Source organism: Nuphar pumila, chromosome 3 (genome assembly GCF_984573655.1).
Source record: "Nuphar pumila chromosome 3, dmNupPumi1.hap1.1, whole genome shotgun sequence".
In the NCBI taxonomy this organism is placed as follows: domain Eukaryota; kingdom Viridiplantae; phylum Streptophyta; class Magnoliopsida; order Nymphaeales; family Nymphaeaceae; genus Nuphar; species Nuphar pumila.
In genome coordinates, this window is record NC_143251.1 from 106,673,390 (window position 1) to 106,685,000 (window position 11,611).

Here is an 11,611-nt window from a genome sequence, read left to right on the forward strand (position 1 = left end):
AGACTCAATCACACATCGAAGACATTGTTTGGATTGCCTCGAAATTCAAATTTCATGCACCTCAGAAGTCCTGTACTTGACTGGAATCCATATCTGAAATTTCTTTCTCAGTGTTGTAACTGCCAATCGGCCGATTCGTGTAGTATCGGCCCAAAATCGATTCGCAACACACTGATTCGACCTTCTGCCGGTTCTTAATATTTTAGTATTCGTAAAATGCTTTAATATTCTAATAATTTAACAATATTTCTTAATTTTTTAATATGTTTATATTAAAAAAATAAAAACGGCCAATTCATCTCGATTCGCTTCAGAATCTGAATCGTTTTGAAAATCAATTCTGGTCCGATACCGATACTGAATATTATTCTTTCCAGCAAGTGCCCGAAAAATGGACAAATTTCAGGTTTCTAAATTCCCAACCAAACTGCCAGGAATTCAAATCATGGACTTTGTAAATCGAACACTGAGGTCAGATAACCAAGTTCAGGAATTCAATAGGTTAGGGAATCCAATCTTAGTGGAATCCCCAAGTCTATATTATCCAAACACTTGTCAATGAAGGCGTATTTGCTTCCTTGACGCAGAGAGAGAGAGAGAGAGAGAGAGAGAGAGAGAGAGAGAGAGAGAGAGAGAGAGAGAAAAGAATGGCGGCGAATTTCTGGACATCGTCTCACAGGTAAACCATCTTCTTCGTTTAAATCTTTCTTGAGTTTTCTTCTGCACTTGATTGCCTCCCGTGGAATTCTGAATCTGTTCCACTATCTGATCGTTTTTCCTCGTTCCCCATCAATTCCCCTCGCCCCCCCCTCCCCCGCCCCAATCTCTTGGGTTGTTGGGTGGTGATAGTAAGCAACTTATGGAGCAAGAAGACGTGGATGTGGTGCACCCATTTGATAAGGAGAAGGGTTTAACCCTCGAGGAATTCAAGCTTATCAAGATGCACATGTCTTCCCGTGAGATCTCTCTCTCTCTCTCTATACAACTAGTGATTCATATTTGTCTCCTTGTTTCGTTTCCAATTTGTCTTGACAATCTTTAGTTAATGTGTAATTTAATGGAATTCCTTTTCTTTATTGTTGTTTTGTGGGGGTTTCTTCCTTTTTTTTTTTTTTTTGTCTCAGTCTTCTATCTCGTGGGCGACCTTATATGAAAGATAATGTGTAAGCAACTTGTTAAAACTGTAGAGCGTGTGGAATTGGGTTTCAAAAGATGGGCTTCATTGAGGATTTGAATTGGCAGTTCTGGCTTGAATCCAATTGCAGGAAATTGGCATGGCTGGTGGGTTTTGATAATTTGGTTTGCTTCTATATGTTTGTGGTGGTCTTGGTCTTGGTCTTGGTCTTGGTGTGGTGATTTATATAGGAGTCTCTTTTTCTTCTTCTTCTTTATTGAGGTCGCAGAGCACATGGAGTCTGTATAGGATAACTATGAGATGAACATTCCTCACTTGGTTCTTTTGTTTTCTTTCATATCATGGACATCAACATTGGTAGTTCTTTAAAAATGTCGCCCCAATTTCAGTTTTCTAATGGAAAAAAAGGGGAAAAAACCCTGAGGCTTTCAAACTGGTAGAATCAAGGAATGCTCCTGCTTTGTAATAGATCCCGTGAATCCCATGAATCCCATGAAATACAATATGTGTATGTGCATTACTTTTTAACATGCTTCTTTGTTTTGGCTGGTTTATGGTGTGATATGCATGCAGTTGTAGGGCATGCAAATATCATAAGCATGTTTTATATAACTCTTGCCCTATGCAAAATGTATTGATTATACATTTTCCGAGTAAGAGATAAAACAATGAACTGATGATTAGCCATATATATGTAAATTATTTTAAGCTCCCATCTTGTTGGGAGAATGAATTGCTTTCGGGTTCATGGGATTGTTAATCCGAGTTAGAGAGAAAGCATGAACATTATAGAAGAATCTGCTACTAAGTTCCAAATTTCTATGTTTTTGTTTTCAGAAAGTACAACTCATTTATTCCCATTACATGTTTCTTGTTTTAATCTTTCTAGTTTTAGACATGTGAAACTACTCTCATGATTTTTCTAACAGGTCTTTGCTTTTGTTATTAATATTATGGAACCTTCTTTTTCCCAGATATTTCAAGGCTTGGGGAACGAGTTAAAGTGCAACAAAGGTTTGAACTTTTGCTTTTGGTGTTTGTCCAGCTATTTAAGTATTTGATAAACCTAGTTCTGGTATGCAAATGTGCAGATGTAAGCAGCAAGTTTTTTTTTTTTGACTTGTTCTTTTCCAGCCAAATTATCTTATTCTTGCTCTTGTTACTCTGAGCATTTATTGATTATATAAATGGTTTTTGAAATTTCATTTTTCCTTTCAGGGTGGTAGCTACTGCAATTACTTATTTTAGACGTGTTTATACAAGGTAACTAGTAGTACTTATTTTCCAATGACAAGAAATATTTTTTTCAAATTGCTGCATTAAGTAGAATTGATTATTTTCCTATGTGAAAAATGTGTACATTGAGGGTGTACCCTGAAGTTGCCTAGGTGAGAAGTGCATTTGGGCAGTCTATCTTGTGGACCTTGTCTGGATACCTGCTGCTAAGAGATTATTTGGGTACCTTTGGGGATTGGAAAATCTTCCCAAACATTTTTTATATGCAGCAGGACTTAATTTGTGACTGAATGAGTACATGATCTAGATATGACTTCTGTGGTTCCTGTCCACAACCTGATCGTGTGGTTTGCAGGTCACGTCATAAATCAAATCCATTAGCAGTGTGCTATGGTTGTAAAGGCTCTAAAGTTTCTACAAATTAATACCAGCATTTTTTGTGTGGAAAGTGACCTATTTTGGGCCTGAAGTTGCAGCTGTGCATCTATATCAAGAACTCTTTCATAATGCCACTAAGCATGTGCTTATTGCCTTCTTCAGTTGTGCCCTCAAAATGTGTTCTTTGTACATGATTAATTTGCTTGGTTAAGTAGTTGTTTATACATGTTTCCCTCATCTTCAATTCCTTGAACTCGCATCACACATTTCCTCATCTTGAACCAAAGTTTTCCTTTCAAGTCACTTACTTACCCATCTCTACGAATGTCTTGTTTTCATGCTTCACATGTCTTTGGGAATCATGATCTAGAGGTTTGGTATATCCACTATGTGAACTGGGTTTTGCTCTTGATGGACCTGTAATTTATTCTGATGCAACCATCCTTAAATTGACATGGTTTTGGATGTCTGGCATTTTTAACATTATTATGCAATCTTGCTTAGCACTGAGGTGCAGTCTTTAACCAAGATATCTCCATCAGATTTGGCATGTATGTACTTTTGTGTTTGGGATGTACGTGCTTTTAATAAGGTCCACGACTCAAATGGGCATAAGTGGGAGGCATTTCATATTGTTTTGAGGAAAATTTGGTCGTTGTATTATGCTTCTTAAAGAAGTGAGGAGCTTAGAGGCTTCTCAAGGAAGCTAGATCCATGGCAGTCTACAAATAATGGTCCTTATTTTATATCTTTGAGAAATATACTCATTCGAGAGCTCTTCTTGAGATCTCTTGGCCTCTTTGATCCTCTAGAGTGGATTTGGGCCCTAGTTTAAGGAAACTTAGCCAGAGAGTAGGCTTATTTACTTAGGCTTCCTAAGTAATTGAGATTTCATCTCACTATCAACTCATCCATCTCTCCATTCTACCCTCCTAGATATGGATCCAAACCTATTTCCCCTGTCTTCTACTTTGCTTCTGTCATTTCCCACCATTTTCCCTTCATTTCCTTCTAATTCTATCTAAAACCTAGGTTAACAAGTTAGAGGCTTGTACCTATAGTCATATTACCCTAGCATATACACTAATGGTTGACCTTCAATCTTATCCATCCAAAATTGATTAGAATCAAATCTTCCATATTACAAAAGGTCCCCTATGCCGGATTGATTATTCTTATTACCTGTAAAGGGAGAAGAAAACAAGCGGTAATGACATGTTCATTGCCTTCTATAAATACTGAATGTATTTGATTATTGTTTTATTATGTGATTTTTGTTCCTTTCTCTTTTCTCATTGTTGGTGAATCTATGCCATTTTTCTTTTAATTTTCAGAAAGAGCATGACAGAATATGATCCACGTCTAGTGGCACCTACCTGCTTGTATCTTGCAGCAAAAGCAGAAGAGAGCACAGTACAGGCTAAGCTTATTGTATTTTATTTGAGAAAATGTACACATTTTTTGTCTCTGTTAACCTAACTAAATTCCTAGGATAAGTTTTGTTTTTCTGAACCACCCTCAAGTTGCTGTGCATAAAATGCATGTGTTGCTCATGCAGGTGTGGATGAAAAATATATCTTTGAAATTAAAGATATTCTTGAAATGGAAATGAAGCTTCTAGAAGCACTTGACTACTATTTAGTTATTTATCATCCGTATCGCTCACTGCTTCAGTAAGTGTTATTTTTGTTCTGTCGTACTATTGTTGGTGTTCAAGATTCTTTGCATATTCTCTGTAAATTGCTATTTTTATGACATTGAATCTTACAGGGTTCATATTTTTATTGGCATATTTCTACCTGATAAATTGTTAAAAGTCTTGGTTGACAAAAAAATTTCTCTTGTTCAAACTATGGACAACATTTTGGTGGAGTTATTCTAGGCAAGTATGTGTATAAAGAGTCAAAGGATAATGGATTGAATTGATACTGCACTACAGTTTGCTGTATTGATAAGCTTCTGTTTTGCTTGACCGTTTCAAAAGATTCCCGAAGAGTTATTCTAAGTGCAAATGGTCCAAAAAAATAACACATGGAATCAGTGTTGCATTGATGTATGCCACAAGGACCTAATTAATAGGCACAAATGAATATCCAAGGACTCAAAGGCTGATAAGCAATGCCAATTGGACATGTCATGTAAGATAAACGATGATTGAAATACTAGATCACTGACTTTCTTGCTTGGTTGCCTTTTACATGCAATCCTTTGAAGAACCGGGAAGCAGGATGCATAATGCTAATGGAAGGATTTTAAGGCTTCAAAAACACCTATAGTTTTTCTTTTCTTTTTTCCTAATACAGTGGAATGCACTTGTCATATAGGTTCTGATATATAACACATCCCATTTTTTCTGTCAGGAAAGTTTAACTTCGATCTGATTGAATTTGAAATGGTTCATATCTCTCATGAACTTGAGGTTTATTAAAATCAGGTGAAGTTTGTGGACAATTGTCATGTAATTGCGATTAGTTGATCCTAGATTCCTCAGCTCTGTGAAGTTCAAAACTTTCAAAAGCTTTAATGATGCATCTCAGTCAATAACGTTCATGTGTCTTGCCTCACATATAAGAAGTTAATACTACCAGGAAAAGGTGAAAAAACAACAATACTCAATGTGAATAAGTAATTTGCCAATAGGAGGTAGCAGTTTACAACTGAGAGTTTGTGAAACGGTTAGATCCTGTCATTAGTGATGGATGAGAACATTAAAAGCTATGCATTTTGCAATAGTATCCTTGACTTCAGGGACTGTCATGTGTTTATCATGTATACTGTATGCTTTTTTTTTTTATCATGTTTCGTTTGCATACCATGTTCCCTTTCTGTGAGGCAGAACATTTAACTTGCCGTAGCAGAGACTGGCCCTGATTCATATAACTTGTACAGGTGAAGTCAGCTGAATGATTGAGGCCTTCTAAACAGTGAGTGTTGGTTATGGCAAGTCTAATGTGACTAGTGAACTTGTTTTCTGGTCAAGTCTAGTTGGACCATGTTCAAGTTAATTCATACTTTTAATCATTGATTAGATTAAAATAGTAAAAAGAAGTTTATTCCCATAAGAACGAAAAACAAAAGAAAGATGTTTAGAGATATGTTTCCATATACTGATTTTGGATGAGTGCTATATGAAAGTCATATGGCCTGGGAGAATTTTTCAGTTACATGTCAGCCACTCATATTGTGATCCTTTAGAGTATTTCTTCCAATGTCTTCATTTTCTTCAATACATACTCATTCTACACAAACAAGAGATAGGTGTTAATTTTAAATTCTCTTCTCTGGCTAATGGTTTCAAAGTTGGTGTCTTCCAGCTTAGAAGGGTCTGAAGAATTATTAGTTCTGCATGATTATGCAGTAAAATCTCTGCTTTTGGCAGAAATAACAAGTATACATGTTTTTGTGGCAGTTGTGCTTGATGGGATTCTTTTTTTTTGTCCTTTGGTGGTTGAAGTTTGATCTATCCAAAGTAGCACCACATGATAGATGTATAATATATTCTGGGATTTTTATTGACTCGTGGAATTCAAATTGTACTTGTTTTTTGTGTTTCTGAATTAAGTTAATATTCTAGTCATGCACTAGTTTCCCACATATGTTTATGTTACTCTTGTGTTCTCTTTATTCAGGCATTTTATCTGCCCCTTTCTTGTTTCGTCATCTTTCACTGATGCAAAAAATTTGTTTACTTTGCACAGGCTATTGCAGGATGCTGGTATGGCAGATTTGACTATCCCAACGTGGTAAGGGTTTTATTGCCTCTTTCCTCCAGTTTTGCAACAAATTTCAACTTGAAATTGTCAGCTTCTAGTCTTGCTATTAGATCTCGAGTGTTTGTATTCTATTATTTCATTAACATATCATACATGAAGTTGCAATTTTCAATACCCCATCAGTCAAGATTGAGCCTTAGTTTTGGGTAGGTAAAAAAAAACAAGTGGTGCTAGAAGATGGGTTAAAGAAAAATACATGTAATAAAAGAGAACTTCAACTAAATGAGATAGTTGAATGGTTAGGACGCACAATCAACTGAGGGGCCTCGGGTTTGAATGGCAAGAGGGTTATCCCCTAGCTTGCCTATCCCCAAAAAAGAAAAGCACTTCAACAGCTTTAACTAGCAAAATAAAAGATAACATGTTACTTTCAAGTTTCAACAATAGTCGAGTTACAGACCACTATTCTTCAGGATGTTATAATGCCATTGAAATTCAAAGCATGGTCTATTGTTTTAGCATTTGAGATCCACAATATTTTAGAAAAAGAATTTCATGGATAGCTTGACTATTAAATTGCTGGTTCCTATGTCAGAAGATCTCAATTTGTTACGTGAGTGACATGACACATAGGTGCAGGTGCAGGTACGGCGATACGACACTTTAAAAAAGACTTGGGTGTGGGAGGATCTCTCTCTCTCTCTCTCTCTCTATATATATATATATATATATATATATATATATAAATCTCGGACAGACCTGGCTCTATATACCCAAACTGATTCAAACCTGGGTTTACTTTGACCCAGGTTTGAATCCGACTGAGTCAAAGCAAACCCAACAGACTCAGGTCCAATTCAGACCTAGGTCTGCTTTGACGCAAGACTGAGTCTGACTTGGGTCAGAATAGGTCCAGATTCAATTCAGATCTGGGTTGCTTTGACCCAAGTCTGAATCAGACTTGGGTCTAAACAGATCCGACTGATTTGGGTCAGCTTTGACACAGGTCTGATTCAGACCTATGTTGAAACTGATCCGGATCTGGTCTGAACCAGGTCTGAATAATTCAGACCTGACTTTACCCAGGTCTTATTATAACACCTGGTGGTGCTAGGTGTTATGAAAGACATTAGAAAAAAGAAAAAAGAAAAAACATGAGAGAAAGAGAGAAAGAGATCTGGATCCGAATTTGGCCCAGGTTTGAATGAACCCTAATAAGACTTGGGTCCATTCAGACGTTATCATAACACCTGGTTTGCGCCAGGTGTTATGAAAGACTTTCTAGTCTTCAACATGAGAGAGAGAGAGAGAGAGAGAGAGAGAGAGAGAGAGAGAGAGAGAGAGAGAGAGAGAGAGAGAGAGAGAGAGGACAAAACGGCGTGTGGGTAAGCAACCCCCCCCCCCCCCCCCTCTCTCTGACGTGTTTGCTGCACTGGGTGCGGCACCCACACCCACACCCATACCCACGTCACGTCGCATCGACACGGGTGCGAGGGCCCTTTCGCCGAGTCCCTATGACATAGCGTGAGTCTCAAAGGTAAATGAAATATTTAATTTGTGAGCTTCACATTCCAAATGAGAAGACCTAAATTCCAGCAAACTTTTTCAGTAAAGCATTGTATCTTCCTATTTTTTGTCCATCCATGATTAACTTAGCAGAATGATTCTCTTTTTTCTAATTGTTGTTTCTTTGGTTTGTCTTCAATTCTTGATGGAAAATGATTCCTTCACCCGGGTTGTGTATTTGGAAAATAATCCTAACAACAGTTTGCTTCCACTGAGTTATCAAAGTTTTCTCTCCAACATCTCCTTGACCCCCCTTGTTAACTTCAGATATAGCTGTAAGAATGGCATGGTAAGAACTTGAGTTTTTGAGTTCTAATCTAAATTGATCAATTCCTACTTGTTCTTCATATGATAGTGCAATTGAATGGAGAATCAATTAATGAAACAAAGATATGGTGGTATTGCTGAGAGCCATTGGATTAGGTGGAAATTTTTAGGCAAGTAACTCTTAATTTTGGGCAGCAAAGCATGGAAATGTTGGCTACATTATGAAGCCAGTAATACTGTCAGTACCAACATGATAGTTGTCTTTATGGGTTTGTAATCTTCATCAGCATGAGTTTGGATGTAAATTGCAAAATTTTGATTATCTGTGCTGAAAAGGAAGTTTACAGTTATTTTTGCAGACATTTGTGTTTTGAGGGAAGATGTGGTCCATGTGGAAATGATAACTCAATGAATGAATGATGCAGGTCCATTGTCAATGACACCTATAAGATGGATCTCATTCTTATTCATCCTCCGTATGTGATTGCCTTAGCCTGCATATACATTGCAAGTGTACTGAAAGAGAGAGACACAAATGCATGGTTTGAGGAGCTTCGTGTCGATATGAACATGGTATGAATTTATTACATACTATCTGAGCTGTTGCACTTAATTGCTTGTATCTGAGGTTTTCTCAGCTTTGGCCATGATATTTTCTTGCTTGGTCCTCTAATGTCATATTATATTTAAAGATATATAAAATACATGTTAATTGTATCTTTTGAATTTTGGTAACCTTGGGATGCCTTCCAAACTATACAGGATACATGTCAATTCTATCTTAAAGACGTCTTCCAATTGAGCTCTGATGATCAGCTCTGAGTTTAAGCTTGTGTGGAATCAGAGTGGGAGATCCTTTTCCTTTATGTCAGGCATTGATAAAAATAGCATCAGGCCAATGTCTACTTTGGGAAGAACGAATAACTGATGATATTTTTTTGAGAGGCTATGGTACCAATAACTTGGAATTCTAGTCTGCTAATTCTTTTCACATACTGGAAATCTAGGTTTTGAACTTGGTATCTGGGTGGGATTTAAGGTGGATTTTTGGATTACGGTTGGATGGTTGTATCTCAAGAGCCAGTGAAGATCATTAGAGCATGCTATTGGAACTAAACAGATGATTTTGGCTAAAGTCGTATTCGTCCTGCACCTAGTTGAAATGTGCTATTGGCTAAGGCCTTGGTGGTTTCACAGTTCACACTCTTGGACAGCATCTAACCCCAGGTAACGTTTAGAAGAGAGATGTTACTTGATAAGAGGAGTGTTCATGTCTTAGGTTATCTTCAGAAACAGTGGCTTGCCACAAGTGGAGTTTGGAAGGAGAGGAATTCCCTTTTTAACTTTTTCTTTGTTTCATTTTAAATGAAGAACCATCTCAGGACAGAGGAAATGTGAGCTATGTGTAAGATATAGGTCTCAAAGTGAACCAAGATAGGTTAGATGGGCCAATTAGGCTTTGGCCTGTCTTGGTCCAAGCAGGCCTGACACACTGGCTTGCTGCAGTCATGTTAAAGTTGGTGTGATGTTAGTATTAAAATCTGTTATATCTTCATATACCTTGAATCATACATGATAGTATTAAATTCAGTGTATTTATTTGATTGATTATCCTATATTTTGATAAGTTGTGCTGCTTTAAGAATTTATTTATGAACTTTGGTAACTTTGTTAGGACAACTGTTTTTTTATTCATTTGGCATAAGAAGCTTTTTCATTTTTTATATTGATCTTTAAGTGATATGTTTGAATGTGCTCAATCAATTTGACATAATAGTCATACTGAACTTTACTGTTTGTTTATTTGCTGGTTTGATTCTTAGCTTGTTAATTAGTGAGATTCTAATTTTTGCTTGTTTTTTTTCACAGATTAAGAATATTGCGATGGAAATATTGGATTTTTATGATACACATAATAAACCAACTCCTGAAGACAGAATGAATGCAGCTCTCAGCAAAGTAGCTGTAAAGACCCAATGAGCACTTCATCCACCACCACTATAGTTTACTTTCATCTTGTGTACAGTGAAGTTAAGAGAGGAAGTTGCGATTTTGTCGGCCGAAAATCTTGTTCCCTGGTGGAAAAACAAGTTGTACTGATGCTCGATAAAGATTTTCCATATCCTTTTATGACAAAACGGACGGTGGTATCAAACATACCTTGTCGATTGCTTCTTAGTTATTACATTGGATTAATGGAATTCACGCATTGTTCATGTGCATGGCACTACAATTAATTCATAGAATAATTTGCGTCTAAGCTGGGCTCGAATGAGACGTCTAGATGGTTAGGTCTCACTATCATGATTCATGACCAAGGGATGTTCGAATCCTCATATGTTAGCGTCCATCATTAATAAAAATGGAGATCTCAGGACTGTTATTGATTATAGACCTTTAAAAGATCATGCCCCATGGATGACTTCCCTTTGCCCCAAAGAGCCGTGATCTTAGATCGAACCACAGGATACAAACAAGCAAGGTTCAGGCACTGGACATATGTATTATTGGTGGGCCAAATTTTAGAGATGACATACCAATCTATTTTACAGTATCCGGGGTCATGCCCTGATCCTGGGGGCAGTTTCTCTGTATATATATATATATATATATATATATATATATATATATATATATATATATAGTTTCTCTCTCTCTCTCTATATATCTATATCTATATAAATATAAATATAAATATAAATATAAATATAAATATAAATATAAATAAATTATATATATATATATATATATAAAGTGGAATAGACAAATACTGTAGTGCAACTCCTTAATTGAGTATTTTTTTTGTAAAATAACATGCATTTGTTTTTCTGGTAGCATGGAGCTTTTTATTTTTTATTGCCTTTTATACATAATCTACCAATCCTATAAGATTAACAGTGCTAACGTGAATCTCATGCTCGGGGGTCCCAAAAAGCACCACATATTTAAGCCTGTATGTCTCGTATCCCCATGTTTGGCAGCATTAATTAGCATTGGAGTTTGATGCGATTGCAAAGACTTAAGTACCCTCTCTTCCATTGGTGTAAAAAAAATAACGATTCTAGAGAATGAGTGATTGTAAAGACTTAAGTGCCCCGGAGATGATTATTTAAAACCCAGTCTCTGCACTGCAGGATTATCCGAGAAAGAAATCTCTCCTAGAGGAGGCCATGAACATCAACCTTCTCACACTCTCTCTCCCTTCTCTTTCTGTTTCTGTGTACATCCAGCAGAATATCCTACATTGCTCCATCAAGCACCGACTGACCTGCACATTGACTGTTGTGGAGTCTGATTCAGAGTTTTTATCCTTACA

General features: G+C 36.7%; 1 protein-coding gene across 1 annotated transcript; it reads left to right on the top strand.

Moving 5' to 3' along the window:
* Positions 1–467: 467 nt before the first annotated feature.
* On the top strand, positions 468–10,511 carry LOC149843214 (cyclin-C1-1-like). Its single transcript, XM_089999653.1, has 9 exons — positions 468–679; positions 850–956; positions 2,110–2,149; positions 2,354–2,398; positions 4,084–4,199; positions 4,308–4,422; positions 6,448–6,492; positions 8,721–8,868; positions 10,165–10,511. Exons 1-9 carry the CDS (start codon positions 648–650, stop codon positions 10,273–10,275), a joined length of 759 nt encoding a protein of 252 aa, XP_089855779.1. The 5' UTR covers positions 468–647; the 3' UTR covers positions 10,276–10,511.
* The last annotated feature ends 1,100 nt before the right edge of the window (positions 10,512–11,611 follow it).

Bases quoted from the DNA above. Each gene is read 5' to 3' on its own strand.
- LOC149843214 (XM_089999653.1), top strand. From the start codon at position 648: ATGGCGGCGAATTTCTGGACATCGTCTCACAG. The intron at 2,150-2,353 runs GTTTGAACTTTT...TTTTCCTTTCAG, and splicing joins CGAGTTAAAGTGCAACAAAG to GGTGGTAGCTACTGCAATTA. The intron at 4,200-4,307 runs GTACACATTTTT...TTGCTCATGCAG, and splicing joins TGTATTTTATTTGAGAAAAT to GTGTGGATGAAAAATATATC.